At 38.4% G+C, this 16424-nt stretch overlaps 1 protein-coding gene across 1 annotated transcript in view; it reads left to right on the forward strand.

Moving 5' to 3' along the window:
- The first annotated feature begins 509 nt into the window (after positions 1-509).
- The window catches only part of tgfbr1b (transforming growth factor, beta receptor 1 b), an 88938-nt gene continuing 73023 nt past the window's right edge, over positions 510-16424 (forward strand). Inside the window, exon 1 of the mRNA XM_007233388.4 lies at positions 510-708. Within this exon, the coding sequence (XP_007233450.3) occupies positions 639-708 (70 nt within the window). The 5' untranslated portion in view covers positions 510-638. The remainder of the gene's footprint in view (positions 709-16424) is intronic.

Here is a 16424-nt window from a genome sequence, read left to right on the forward strand (position 1 = left end):
TCCAGCTCATCCCAAACCACCTCAAATCACCATCTCAGTTGATCAGGTTTAGATCAGAGGATTGTGGAGGACAAACGCTTTTTATTTACTGTTTACTACATAATTCCATATGTGTCCCTTTTAATAGTTATTTATGTCTTTAATATTAATGAAATATGTAGAAAATAAATGAAATAAAGAAATAGAGAAAAACACTGAATGAGAAGGTGTGTCCAGGCTTTTGATTGGTGCTGAATATCACCAGAGTATTGTGTATACATGACTTCAACACTCCTCCATACCTGTGTGTATCACCTGTTAAAGTGTTAAAGCAGTTGTAGCGGGTGTATAGAGAGTGTAGATCAGGGGGAGTAGGAGGAGAAATGCTGTGAATCTGTCTGTCTTTCTGTCTGTCTGTCGGTCTACTGTGAGTTTTTTTTTTTCCTGGGTCTGGGCGGGGAGTGGCGGCTCCAGCCTATCACAGGCTTCTCTCTCTCTCTCCCCCCTTGCTCTCTCTCTCTACATACACACCGTACACACACACACACACACACGCCTAGCTAGCTAGCTGGAGAGAAGTTGTATGTGTATGTGTGTGTGTGTGTGAGTGTGCGCGTGTGTGTGACAAGCAGGCAGTGTAGAATAAGTCTGATCCGAGGATGGATGCAATACCGCGCTGTCTGCTGTTTCTGGTCCTGCTGTTCGGGACGCGGATCGGCGGGTCTGAAGGTAAGGCGCCGCCGGGCTGTGGTTCGCCCCAACTCCGTTATTTCAGCCTCTGCTCCGTGAAGTTTTGCTGTCTGAGAGTCCGCTGTTTTTCCTCTTTGTTTCAAGGAGCTACGGCCCCAAAGACTCTTTTCAAAGATGGCGCAGGTCAGAGAGAGAGCTGAGCTTTCGGAGGAATGTTTTCTTTCTTTCTTTGTGTTTTCTTTTTGAGAAGAGAGAGAAAAAACCGAGGGGAAGAGATAACTAAACACAGGACAGATAACCTAACGTAGCTCGTTAGCTAAATAAAAAGAGCGAAGGCGACCTGGCTTGTGTTGTTGTGAAGAATCAACAGCGCTTCGCTAACTACAACAATAACAAACACAGTCCTCTAGCAGTCTAGCTTAGTTAACTAACAGCTTACTAGCGTATGTTAGTTAACTATTTAGGTTACGTAGTTCGTTAAGGAGTTTGGTCTGAATTTAATGCTCCCCACGATACTAGCTAACTACAAAAGTTGGCAACTCTTCATAGTAGAGGTTTATAAGTTAACGTTAAATGGATTGATGAACTGGCTCTGAACACAGCAATTACATGCTTTAAGAATAGAATACAAACAAGATAACCTAGCTGTACATATTGGCAACACTTTACAATAAGTGTAGTTAATTAACCTAATTAACTAACTAGCTAACCTTGCTAGTTAACTAGTAAAGTAACCTAATGTGACCTATTGTTGATTACTAAATTGTAATGTTTGACAATGTTGTAGATAGTAGCTAACAATGAATCGAGGCGTTATTTAAACATTCTGTCATGATAAATAATGTCTTTACTAGTGGCAGTTAATTAATAATCTAGTTAACGTTAGCTAAGTACTGTAAATTAATGTGTTAATAAGCTAATTAACGCTAGCTAGCTACAGTTATAACAATGTAGGTTAGTTAGCTAACCTACATCAATTAACAGTACTAACTAGTTAAGTAACCTAATGACTCAAAGTCTCAGTGTCTAATTTATTGTTGTTGGTACTAAATTTTAATGGTTGAGAACGTTGTAGTTAAACATTCTGCCATGACAAATAATGTCTTAATGTCCTAGTTTCAGTTAATAATTATCTAACTAGTTAGCTAACGTTAATAAACGTTAATAATCTAACGTTAATAAGCTACTCAATGGTAGCTAGCTAACGCTAATTAACCTAGTTACATTTATGACAATGTAGTTAGCTAGTAAGATTTCTAAAACAAACATTAGCTAACGTTACATGTGAAAACAAAACGTTGATTAAACCTATAATCTATGTACACTAAATAAACTAGCTAAATAAATCATATCTGACATTGATATAGTCTGATATATCAACGTTGTTTGAACGCTTTGAAAACGTTGATTCAACATAAGCCAGCTTGGTTAACTAAGTTAAATAGGGTTAAGTTTTTGTAAGTTAAGTAACCTAAAGTCTCAATGTCTAATTATTGTTGATTTATTAAATTGTAATGCCTGAGAATGGTGTATATAGCCTACAATGCATTAAGACATTAGTTAAACATTCTATCATGATACATAATGTCTTAACTAGTGTCAATTAAGAATTATCTAGTTAAGCTAGCTAAGTACTGCAAATTAATGTGCACACTTATTGTAGTTAAATTGTTAATGAGTTACCTAGGTTACACCTAGCTACATTTATAACAGGTTAATGTAGTTAGCTAAATAAAACAAGTTAAGCTTTCTAAAACAAACAATAACTAAGCTACATATGAAACCATAACGTTGAATCAATGTTGAACCAACCTAAAATCTATGTACACTCAATAAAATGGACAAATAGTATCTAAATCAACCCTGGCATTTACATCAACATTGTTTCAACGCATTAGAGATTGAAATATGTTGAAAACGTTGATTCAACATAAGCCAGCTAAATAACTAACCTACTTTTGCTCTGCTGGAAGAAATGTTGTGATTCCCAAGCCCCAGTGGTAACGTTAGGTTAGCTAGGTTTAGAGAGAGAGAGAGAAATACACCATTAAACGTGATTAAATGTGCTGACACATTATTACACAGCTGTAAACCTGTGCTGAAATGTTCTTGTATCCATCTAAACGCTTAAACTGAACTTTATTTAACGGTAAATGTGTTTAGATTGTGTTTTGACCACTATCACACATACACACACACACACACACACACTCGGCACAGAGAGCAGCAGCAGCCCGTCTCTCAGTAACAACTAGCTACACAGCCTCACTACTACAGCAGCTAACCTGGGTTGGCTAGCTCGCTGGCTAACGTTAACGTTAAACACACAGATAAACCGATACTGATGGTGTTCAGCCTGAACCGTGAGCTTTTCCAGCCAGCTAGAATAGAGACTGTCGTTGGCTAGACGTCTTGAGTGAGATGTAACATTAGCGTAACGTTTTTTTAGATGATAGCAAATTGATTAAGCCGTCTACTAGCTACGCTAGCTAACTAGCTAGCCAACCTACCGGGCTAGCCACAGTTCTTCTGTTCAGTCAGCCTAACTGCCTCTGTTAATGTTGTGTTTATGTCAAAAATAAGTTTATTTCAGCTACCTGTTATTTGTTTAGCCTTCATTTAGGAGCTTAAGAGTAACTTAAGAGTGCAGAACTGTTTAAGGACTGAAACTGCCCAAATAACGTTACATCCGCTCCCCCCCGTCCGTTTACCTGGATAAGCTGGATAAATAAATAACTTTATTAACTAATCACTTCATCAAACACGAACTGTAGTAAACGAATGTACAGAAATGACAAGTAAATGATAAGTTTCTTTGATTTTACCAAATTGAAAAACTCTGAACTATAATCAAGATGATGATGAATAATCACAAGCAATCAAACAAAGCTGAACTGTTAATTTTTTTTTGCACCGGAGTGGCATAAAGTTATACAAAAGCAGTGTGTACGACTGGTGGAGGAGAACATGCCAGGAATCATAAAAACTGTGATTAAAAACCAGGGTTATTTCACCAAAGCATATTGCTTAAAATACATTTAATGTAAATACAGTAAAAAAGTATATTTGATGTGTATTTTAATTTAGTATATTAAACAGAAAATGCACTTTTAGTATTCTTTACCTAATTTAACATGCTTTTAATGCTCTCATGTTTACCTTTTTCATGTGTAGTGTGTTATTGTGCAAAGTGCAAGTTAGGTTAAAGTGTCAGGCTAAATAAAACAACAGATCAGTGGAAACTGATAAAACTAAATAAGAACTAGCTAAAATCAATGGATTTTGAAATATCATGGCCAGTGTCAGCCAACTTTAGGATTGCGCCCAGCATTGCTTGGTCCTTTTCATACAATTAATTAGTCAGCATATATCGTTTTGAAATCGGAGGATGCCAGTGATTCCAAAAAAAGCTAAATTTAGCTTAAGTTTAGCTGAAAGCAGCGTGCTTAATATTGAGCCTGAGCAGCCTTTTGCTGGCTTCTGGTTCTGTTGCTGTGATAACTTAATAGTTAAAGAGGCACTTCTCCCACACTGGTTTGCTCATTTGTCTAAACAAACATGTTCATTGATGCTTATCTAAACAGTCCCAGCTGGCCACCAACGTTGTTAGACGTTGTTATCTGGTCAGATTTGTAGTTAGGTAGTGGCATGGTGGTAGTAAGTAACCAAAATCAAACGTCACAGTCTTATATTGCCAACATTTACATAATTTCATAACCAATATCCAATGTCTGCTTAACGTAATCACGTTGATGCCCAATGCAAAATGATAAGTAGTTAAGTTGTGGTGTAGTATATTCAAAATACATCGTCTTAAACAACTCATGCTAACATCACCTAAACCTCATTATATTAATGTACATACAGAGTGACTAACACAAACGTCACATGCCATGTCGTTTTTTATGTAAACATATCATGTTGACATCCACGCAGTGTGAAATCATAAGATTATGTTAAGTAACCAATGTCCAACATCTTTCAGTTTTAGATCAGAAGCATGATAACAAAATTGACTGAATATTGAATGTCTGTTCAATATTGGATCTTAATGTTAAGCCAGCGTTGGTGTTTTGACAGATGAATTTAATGATTTTCAACAAAATTCAACATGTGTGTGACATTAGAGTCCAGCAGCTTTCTGACGTCAGATTGACGTCTAGTGCTTGCTGGAGTTATTCCTCCTTTCACAATATACGCAACTTATTCTGTACAGCAGAGCCAGATGTTGAAACCTGTGTTGAGAGTAAGATTTAACCTGTGTTGTATATCAGCTCCTCTTTTAACCTTCATTTACTCAGTATATTGGTCCATTTGCCCTGGAAGCTTTTTGTATTTGTAACGCTGTTGATTGCTGCAATATCATACTTAGGTTGTGTGACCTGCAGATGAGCAGAGCCGTTGTTCTTTCATGCCTTATATCTGGAGCAGTTGTAGCAGCATTCTAACACAATTTAGAAGCTAGTTTGCAGATATAAAGTGTTTTTGTATGTGGAAAATTGGATTTACCAACAGTGGCTGTAGGAATGTGACCAAGAACGTCCACATAGTACCTCTTTTATTCTGTGTGGCTGTGAGGCTCAAGACAACAGTAAGAGTGTAGACCAGGAATGAAACCTTATGTCTATAAATGTATTATTATTTTTTTTTTATTTCTCATTGATGAAGGTTAGACTATCCATAAGTCGTATTCTAAGTTTTAAATGATACATTCTTGTGTCAAGGTTAAGGTGATTCAGCAAAAAATGACGCTTTTTGCAGTATAAGGTTATCAAACTCACTATGGAATCTACTAAAAAATGAAACTACAGGTTATCAAGTCGCTCTGGGGAGTGAGGTCTGAGCCAGGGTTCAGAGTGAGGCCCAGAGAAAGGTCTGCGAAAACACCATTACTAGAGTTAGCACTTGATACATAGAAAATACGGTAATTTTGCCTTTTTTTGACACAGGAATCCCAAGCATTTGCCTGACCCCAAACTGCCTGTTGTCCTGGCTTAAGGAACCAAAACTAATTTGAGAAGTTGTGTTTGTGCCAGCTGTGATTGAATTCAGGGGCATCGATGCGTTCAAACTGCCTTGCTTTTGGCGGGACCATGAATTTCGCTTTAAAAAAGAAAACAGTTGGCAGGAATGGCAGAAAACAAGCCCTCGTGTGTCGTTTTCGTTTGTTGGTCTTGGGAGTTGGGGGTGGAGGATGTCTAGAATCACATTCTTGTTCTCTTACTGTATTCAAAGGTCAATTTGTTGAAGGTTTTGTTAGTTAAATATGTGTTTTTTCAGTCAGGACAGGAAAAGTGTCTCTATTTCCTTTGCAGCTAATAATAAAACCCCATTAGCATTTTATTCTAGCTGTGTCCACCCTAATTAATGACCCTGCAAGGCTCTTAGGAGTTTCTGGCAACCTTGAAAGCTTCTCCACTGTACTCTTTTGAAAGCCATTTTTGTAATCGTTTTTTTGGAATCTAGTGGTACATAGAAGTCAATTGCTTTAAGTGCCTTTTTCACATTTAGAAAAGCATCCCCCGCCACTGTACCCCATCATTAAAGCCCAGAGCTGAGTGTCTCCCTTTTCATACATCTGCATACGTCCACAAAGAGCCTGATGTCCACTCTTGCACGGCGAGAATGTATTTCCTGTTTCTCGCTGTGAAGCAGAGACTTGTCGAGGACGTCCCGTAGACCACAGCTGTCATCTTTCTGTGTCTGTGTGAAGCAGATCGGTGCCTGGACGAGTCGTACCTGTTTGAGGGATCATATCACTCCGCAGCTCGTAATGCTCTGGCTGCACTCAGACTGTGGTGTCTGCGGTTTTCAAGACAAGCGATTGTTCTGTGATTAATAGGCTCTGCCCCTTGATTAAATCCAGCTCCAAATTGCGACTTGCATTGTCGACATGGCTGCATAAAAATGCACAGCATTCCGAGTGTTAGTTCACTGTCTGTTTTTATCTGCAGCTGATAGTAAATGAAAATTTGATGTAGAACAGAGGTGCACACAGTGTGGAAATTGTGGGCCACTACTGATTTTCATTTTTTCTCAAATATTATTACCAGAACTATCATTACAATCTGTTGATGAAGATGGATAAATATGGATTAGCCATTAAAATGGAAGATTCTTGCAGGGCTACAGTGTGCAGTACAATTAATAAAATGTGGATAATTGTGTACAGTAGCTCAGTGTTGGATAATAAATAACACTATGTTGTCAAATGTTAATTAAAAATAAATAAATAAATAAAGTAGAGGTGGCAGAATTTAAATACTATGATCACTATTTAACTACTTTGGCTGATGTTGGCTAGATGTTAACTACTTTAGATAATGTAAGTTACATGTTAAATACTATCGTTAATGTTAGACAGGTGTTGGCTACTGTGGATAATGTTTGACATATGTTAGCTACTGTAGATAATATTAGCTAGATATTGACTACGCTTACTGATGTTAGTTAGATGTTACCTGATCTGATTTTTGGCAGTGTTAAATCCTGTGTTTATTTTATTTTTTCATAATATACACCCTTAATCTAAACATCTGTATGATCACACAAATTTTTGTTTATTTGTAGAAATTATCTACCGATACTGATGCGATTCTGGAATCATCCTGAATCCTTAGCTTTGAAGCTCGCCTCACGTTTGGGTGGTGTTTCTTCACACTTTCAGAAGACATTAGCATGCGTTTTGGCGGAGTCTGTGTAGGCGTGCTTCCCCTTCAGACCATTTGGTTTATTGGCTCCTTTGAAAAGGAATGTTGCAGGTTTTACGACCACACCTCCTCCGTCTTAGAACCGGCTGCATCAAACAGGAGATGTGCTTTTCCATTCAGCTTTCCAAATGAAACAGGCATTTTTACGATTCCTCGTGTGCCTCTGAGCCTTCATGGTGCTCCGGGTATTTATAAAAAAGGCTTGTCATGTGCTCCGAGTCCGGAGCAATTAGCAGCGCCCGGAGCAACGAGAGTAGTGGAAAAAGTTGGCACTGAGGCATTCAGTCAAATTCTGTACTCTTATTACGGCCTTCTCTCTCAGGGCTCATTAGCATGGCAGGTTGTTGCTGTACTCGCTGCTGTGTGTTCCTGATGAAGTCTTTTTTTGGTGGGTTCGTGTTGGAGTGCGGCTGAAGATGCTGTGCTAGGGTGTCCTAAAAAGAGACCTTTCCCGGGTTGACGTTTGCATGGAACGAGGTGCACTTGCTGTCAGGCAGCGAGGTAGCGTTGGTGTCCCCAGGAAGTGTGTAGTCTTGTCGGTGCCATTCACGCTAAACTGTGACGGTAGTGACTGGGCCGGGGCTGCCTGTCGGACAGACCTGGCAGTATTGACGTCTGTTGCCATCCGGAGGGAGCTGGGTCGTTATCAGCCAGCTATTGTATCCCATCCCAGGAGTATTCTTTCCTGTTCTACCACAAACCTGTCATCAGGCTCCCAGATATCTCAGATATAACAGTCTGGTTCCTCCTGCTTCTCGTTTTGGTTAGAGCCCTCTATTCAGCTCTCTGTGCGGCTCATATTTATGATAATAAAAAAGCACATAGCTTTGGAGAAGAATTTTGGAGTCATGTTGATATCTGTACCACTATGTACAGTAGCTCCTCTGCAAGTTGCAAGTCTCGGCTGAACAGCTGGTGTCTTCAGGAGCCACTTCTCTCTTAAATAAACCTGATCACATATTCATAAGGTAGGAAGCTGTTAAGCCATCGCCGTGTTTGTAAAGAAAGCTCTTGGGGGAATTCTGTACAGTCTGCATGCTAACTCCCTGTTGCCGATTCCTCGTGTAGTGAAAAATTCTGACCTACCATATCTTGTGTGGCTTTATTACCATTATTTGACATTTCACCAGACTGACATGTGACATCTGACATTTGACGTGTGGATCTGTAAAGGATGCTTCTTTGCATCTAAGTGGAGAAGATGCTTTAGACAAAACCATCGACGGACAGTCGGACTATAGTCCGTGAGAGCGCTTTTCGATATTTCCATTTCTACCATCTCGCAAACAAAGACTCGTCCGTGCGATCGAGTTGGAGTAGGCTATATAAGACGGCGTGGGGGAGGTTAGCATGGTTTCATCCATCTGATTCCTCACATCCAAACGCACATCTGTCTGGACAAAAGGTTCGCAATAAAGGGCGAGTAGGGGGAAGGGGCCAGGGCACTGACCTATGGAAATGACTCTGGGATCCCTTTTCTGATGAAAAGGGGGTTCAAGTCGTGAGGTCTGGAGGAATATAAAAAAAAGAGGGGGAAGGGACTCGCATGGTAAGCGAGTGTGTTTGCAGCACACGAGTGCTAGCGTTACGCCCTCTCCCCATCTCCCCTTGACGTAAATGCTGCACAGCACTTCGTTCTTTTTCAGTCTCCACAAGCCAGTCAGAGAGGCAGGGGTTGTGGCTGCCAGGAGATGTGTGGAATAGGCTAATTAATTCAGCGGCACACAAGGTGAAGGAAAAAGGAGTTGTAGGGAGTGGCTTGCGCTGATGAAGGACCCACGTGATTCCCACCCTACCATTTCCCTTCCGCTCCATTCCATTCCTTTCTTCTCTTCTCGCCTGTAGGCACAGCTTCGCTCACACAGCTATAGGTTAAGAAACCATGCCTGGCCACATCAGCTGCAGAGGAGAGATTCACTTCTTTACTCAGATCCAGTGCGATGAGTGTGTATGAGTGTGAAATGAAACCTCCCTAGCTTTGGCTTGGTAGGAAGATAGCGGGAAAGACCGGACGATCCCTATCAGTGAAAGATATGGGCCAGCTGGACATGTCCTGGCTTGCCGGAACAATCCCTGCACATCAGTAAACGCTGGTGGGCTCACAATGCTGGAATTTACACCGTCAATAGCAATGCCAATTTATCTCCACCTCAGGCCAGATCATTAAATTTAAGCTGTAGATTAAGCTAATTGCTTATTTTTTGTCCTTTTTAATTGTTTGGAACTATTAAAGGTGCTGGGTATGATATTAGTTCAGCAAATTCAGCAAATGTGAATCTCATGTGCTGGAAAAAAAGAATTGTGTACATCCTTAGCTCTGTTTCAGTGCTATTATAAGAGATGATATTCATCTGTGGCTTGTGCACTAGCAACAAGGCTATATGAATAAACAGATTAAAAGGTTGCTTATTTTATGGTTAGACTCCATTAAACCATAAAATGTAACTTGAATATTAAGCAAACTGCCTCAGCAATTACAGTTTTTATTTATAAAACAAGAAATACAATACAGTTCCTACCAATAAGCAACAGGGGGGACAATGTTTTCATGCACAGGACAAAGAAAGGGAGAGATGGGGAGACTGTGTATCTGACAAAACTCACAGAAATGTCAAATGTATTGTTTTGACCTGTTAGCGAATGACTGGTTTGGTTTGCTTAGCAGCAGCAACAGTGTGCTAATATACAATCTACTAAACACTAGCCTAGCTTAGGCTAATACTTTCTATGGTGGGGTTCTCTATTAATAGTATATCATAATGTTGGATTGTACAAGCTTATGTGTGTAATGGTCAAGAACACCCTAAAAATGTTTGCGTTATCGTTTAAAATTTTGTAACCAAATTTTAATTTTGTAACCAAAAAAAGCGATAGTTCTCACACAACGGATTTATTTAACAGAATTGTATACAGCACCTTTCAAGCACAAGCCATTACTGTTTGATTAGCTACAGTCATATCAAAAGGTTTAGGCATCCTTAAGTAAATTCGTCATGTTGATTTTCTAGGTGATTATGAATAAATAAATGCTTCTGTATATTTACTACACAGTAACTGTATTTGCTGAATTTATCATGATGAAACATGATGAAATAACATTTATATTCTATACAGATTAAAATGTTATGTTTTTTTTCTGCCAATATGTTAAATTTAACAAATAATTAAAAAAACAAGCTAAAATATGCAGAACAATGGCATGTGTAAACCCACTCAATCTATTAAATGGCATGTCCAACTTTGTACACAACAGTAGGTCCTTTTCTAGTTTCAGTAAAAGTGTTTAATAACCCCCAACCAATGGCAGACACAGCATGAGCTCAATAAACAAGCATTACTCACTGCTAGGCCTGGGTAATATGATCATATTTTTGTTATTAGGATAAATGTCATCACAGCATGTCAAAACATGCTTTTCGGAGTGTTTTTATTGCAAGGAAAGTATAATTAGTCCTGGTTAATTAGATTTAGAGCAGTGCAGATTTTGAAATGTTGATACTAACAATTATTTTGATATGTGTTTGGAAGTGTTTCAAATGTTCACTGAAAATATTGATATTATATTCATGCCATGTTACACATACTACTTCTATTTACTTCTGCCCTCTGAAAAACACTGTCACAAAATACAAAATAAATGACATGCCCATATAAATGCATTTTCTGCTATCTTCTATTAAAAGGAATTTGCCTGTGCTCAGTTAATGAAAACACATCCAGATTCTGTTGTGATGTAAACACATCATTGTGAAACCTAATAACTGTGGGAAAGGGTTGTAATCAGCTTCACGTTGCAAAAATGGCAAAACTGGTGATTATGCAATAGTTATAAGGGGCCAATTTAGACAAACAGGGACAACTGTTGGTCCTACAATGTGGATTTTTCATTGTTTTACATATTAAGAAAAAAATACAGTTATACTTCACTATTGATGTCTATACAATATATAATATGTTATGGACAGCACAACTTTAAGCATATTTTACTGTGAGTTTCCATTGTTCTCACCAAACTAGTTCAGTTTGATCTGGACAATTTTGAAAGAGTTTTGTAAATATACCCATAAGCAGACGCTGTACTGTGAACCTGTAAAACAGCCAGTCAGACAAGAGCTCATTAACCTATTTGTATGTCCACCGTAAAAGGCCAAAACAACTTGTTTGGTTCGTTCAAATGCCAAAAAAACAGGGTTGTAAATGGGTGTGTAAAATTGCATCTAGGCATTTTATTCCAAACTAAGCCACATACCTGTGTGAACATCAGAGAACAGGTGAAAAAGCTGAATAAATATGATATATTACACATTTAATTCTCATACTCCATTGCCCACTGACTCTACATTTCTTCATATGACTACAAATAAAGTTATAAGTGTAAAGCTCAGAGATTAGATTGTGATTTATTAATTTATTTTTTTTGTCTTTTGCATTAATTCACACACATTCATTAGTACATAGCCAGGAGGTATTTTTTCTTTCTTGGACATCTTGACAGGCTTGTTTTATTGCCAGGAGCGCTGTCTATCATGTGAGAAGATATTAGTACTTATATTTTCATAGGGCTGTCTTTCATCTCTAATTAAATATATAAGGAAAAGAAATACCACAATCTGTCACCTTCTTTCCACACCTCTTCGCACCACCTCGCACAGTGGATTACAGCCAGGCATAGTATGGCAATGAGAGATTGCTATTATTACTCCCATCACACAGTATGTAAGGTTAGTCCTAGATGTTAGTGGAAAGGCCAAGCTGAGAAATGGTAATGTTCATAGGAACAGCTGTTAAAAGGTTGAAGTTGTCATACTTGTTTTTACATGCATTTATTCACACAAGTGGAACTGCCAGTGGACATTTGGCAAGGTGTAAAAATATAATAGATGTTTTTAAGGTGTAATGCTGTGGTGGAAGCCTTGCAGTAGGGCTTCACGATATATCCTTTAAGCATCGTCATGGCGATGTGCACATGCGCTATAGTCACATCGTAGGACGTACAATGTCACTTAAGGCAATTAAATCAAACACGTCATGTTGCAATGTTTTTATTCATGACACAGGAAGTAGATACACAGTGCTGTCTCTGTGTCTGTGTAAGTGACAGGCTGCTGCTGCCTGAGAAGTGCGAAGGGGGCGAGTAAACACGAGGAGAAAATGAGGAAAAAAACACAAGGGTAACCTTATGGCCTCCATCCACATGGTAGGGCATGTGCTTGTAAATGCACGAAAGCTGTGCACCTCAGTACAGCACAGTATTGCACAGATATTTCCAGTTACAGCTGAATTCACGCTTTTAATCCCAAAAAACTCTCTTATTTACCTTTTAAAAAAGTCATTTAAATGCCTGATTAAAGGGCTGATTACTGTTATTTTGCTGTTTTCCTCGGGTTTTAAGTTTTTGGTACTGACTTAGCTCTTGATCGGTCCGGCCGCAAGACAGTGCACGGGTGGGAGCGGGACTGGTGAGGTCATGGGCTCTGCATTGTTTAATATCTCAATATATATAGACGAAAAAAGAACATTTGCAATATATATATATATATATATATATATATATATATATATATTTTTTTTTTTTTTTTTTTTTTAAATGTGTAAAAGCTTTAAATTGATCTTGAGCGGACAGCTTGGAAATGCTTAAGCAAGGTCTGAAAGCGAGTGACAGATGGGCGGGGCATTTAATTTTCGTAGTCTTGTGGGCATTTAACATTTCTCAATTAACATTGTAACATATGTACTGGTAATGCAAAATAGAAAGCATTACCACCCACAGTGGACAGTGCAGTGCAGTAGTGATCGTGACCAGCAGCATCTGGCTTGATTTGTCCATGCGTACAATGAAGTGGCACAGAAATCACATTCATATTCAATTCATTAGACCCTACACGCATATCCAACAGGTCAGTGCAGTGTTTTTTAGCGTCCAAGAGACATGGCAAAAGTCATGGGACATGAAAACCAATCTCATTACATTAGGCATGTCTATATACGTAATTAACAGTTTTTTATGTATGTGAATTATATCACAAAAAAAACAAGCCACAAAGAAAATCGCATCTGAGATGTAGTGATTCACAGAATTGAGAATGCCATGTCTTTTTTTTGTAATAGTAAATACACAATTAATATATCTAAGTTAAAATATGTTTTAAATGCATGTGTGTAAGAAATGTTTTAAGAGAAATGGTGGTTTTTGCCCTCACTTTGGGCCACTTGTTACATATTTTATTTTTTATTTTTATTTTTTTTTTTTTACAGTATTTTCCATTTTAAAATGAGGGCTTGGTTTCTTCCAGTCTGTTGAATGTAATGTTTGATCTCTGTCTGGATTTTCTTGTTATTATTGAGAGACTCATATTGAACAGTACAATTCATTATAATGTATTGTTACTTGTAATTACATCCGCTAGTGAAGTTGAGAAAAAGCGCAGTCATTTGAGGATCGGTGAATGCACAGCATGGGCATTTTAATCACTGATACTAAATGATGAGAGACATTTGTTGGAGAATAAGTGGACACATGGATGATATAGTTGTATATTTCAATACACTGTATATACCTTATTGATTAGTTGTAACAATAAGACCCCTAAAAGACTTATTAGGGAGCAAGCGAACAGTTAGTTTTTAAAGTGTTGATTTTTTTTTGAGTTGATGTGTTAAAAGTACTAGTGATGCAACAAATTTTGCATTTATTTTGGTAGTCAACTAATCTGACTATTGTTTTTCTGAATAGTCAATTAGTCAACGATTATTTCTACCATGCCCGCTAATCACTGCTCCAATCACTGCTCCTACGTTTTTCTATCACTTCCAAACTATAAAAATGTAGGATTTAAATGCTCTTCAAATTTCCAGAAGATTGACCTTTAAATGTGGGATGTTCTGATATTTAGTGATTTACATGGACAACGCCTTGCAACATATATTCAAAGGATCTGCTGTTAATGTCTTGAGCAGATACAACAGGACACCTTTAAAGGTCTTGTGGAGTCCATGCCTCAACAGGGCAGAGGTGTTTTTATGGTATGATAGTTTTTAATGTAATGGCTGGTCAGTGTGTATGTCTCCATATGTGCATGAATAAAAGAACTACAAGGGATTAGACCTGTAGTGTTCTACTGGACTCTTCTCAGGAATCTAGATAATGCATGTGTTGCTTGCAAAACTGAAAACCGAGCAAACTGAATGAACTAAAGAGCAGATATATATAATAAATGTGGTAAATCTGATTTAGCTGTCTAAACTGCATGGACAATTTAGTTATTGGCCTGTTGCACTGTGCATTGTGCACAAATTACCATATTAAGACAACCAAGGCTTGGAAATAAATGCTCTTTATGAATTGCTGAGGTTTCCCCTCAATTATGTATTTGTTTGCTTGGAAGCTGAGTACTAAATTACCCATAAAAATACCCTTTATTTATTCATTCATTTTATCTCAACAGTTTCCCTGCATATTAGGCCAATAGATTGCATTAAAGAAAAACACAACTTTCTCTAGGCTGAGTGGACCAGAAATGGTATGATATTAGTTTCAGCCCTGTTATACTCTGCCATGCCAAAAGTCATGGGATAGCCAAAAATCATCATGGACTTATTGTGACTGGCCTGTTTGGAACAGATAGTGCTGGTTAGGATGTGTGCCACAGTTGCATGGAAACTGAGGATTCCCCAGAATGTACACACTGTAGAGGGGTGTCAACCCCGCCCCCCCATCTCACTTTCATCCTGTCTTCACTCTCTCTCTGGCTCTGGCTCTTTCCATGCCTGCATGACCATTGGACGGGGCTCCACTTCTGAATGCTGGATGATTGAATTACAGCATTAGACATTGAAACCCCAGGCCTCAAAGATGTGAAATTCAATTTCCATTGATTCTTTGAATTTGTGTCCATTGTCTTTTGCCCCCACCTCCCCACCCCCCACCACCGCAGCGTGTATGGGTATTACATTAAGCATCTTCCGCTCTTTTCATTTGCGATCCCTCTGGAGGCTTGAATCTTCAGCAGATACTCGAGGCACGGCCTGGCCAGCCACTTGCGCTCCCTCCCTAATGTGGCCTCCTTTAAAAAATGGCTTATTTAATGTTAATCAGATTGTGAACTGTGGAATTAAGTTAATTGGAGGCATTACAGGACTTCAGTGGCCCAAAATTAAATGCTTTTCACAAATGCCAGAGCGATTCAACAAAGGTCCGTGCTGCGGAAACAGAATCCAGACGTTTTTGGCCTTCAGTTGAAGTGTTCTTCAGATTCAGAGCTTTAAATTAAAGTCAGCATGGGGATGAGAAAATAAAGCTTTACGAAGCTCTCAGGCTCTAAGAAGGTCTTAAAACGTCATCTGGGTGGTCCGGAGAAAACTAAAAAAGGTATTTAGATTTAAGAAAGATCAGTGATCCTATAGGAAATTATATTTTTTTACACACTTGGTAATAAGGGTATAATAAGGATGTAACGATGTACAAAAGTCACAGTTCATTTTGTACTAAGGTAAAATATTTATTTAATGCAATTTGAAGACATTTGTACACATTACAATTTGTTCCATCTAATTCTGTATTATGTCCCCCTGGGTAGTTCATAATTAAATGAGCTGTGAAGTGTATAACAGAAAAGCTGTGGTCATGAGGTCTGGTTATCTCTGATACTTATTCTCATGGGCTATATGATGCACTCTTGAGAGGGGATCCGGTTAGTGGTGTTAAGTTTAATTTATAACAGACTGGCTGATGAATACTGAGTTCAACAGCCATGCACAATCACTGTAGTTCCATCCAGCAGTAATGCTTAGTACATAAGCATGTGACATGTCAGCACATTAACAAGTAATGCTTAGATATTGACATGTCGACATATCAATTTGGATAAATCGCTTCATATCGATACCTAACTAGTTGGTCTTTCAGTTGATTTGATCTCTAATCATATGCAGTGGTTTTGCTTATGGGGATTGTTCTATGAGGATTTCTGCAGCAGTGTTTTAGGTTCACAGTATCTGACTTGCATGCACTGAGCTTTCATTTTTCAAATGTGCCAAGATAAATGC

This window comes from Astyanax mexicanus, chromosome 6, assembly GCF_023375975.1.
Source record: "Astyanax mexicanus isolate ESR-SI-001 chromosome 6, AstMex3_surface, whole genome shotgun sequence".
Taxonomy (NCBI): Eukaryota; Metazoa; Chordata; class Actinopteri; order Characiformes; family Acestrorhamphidae; genus Astyanax; species Astyanax mexicanus.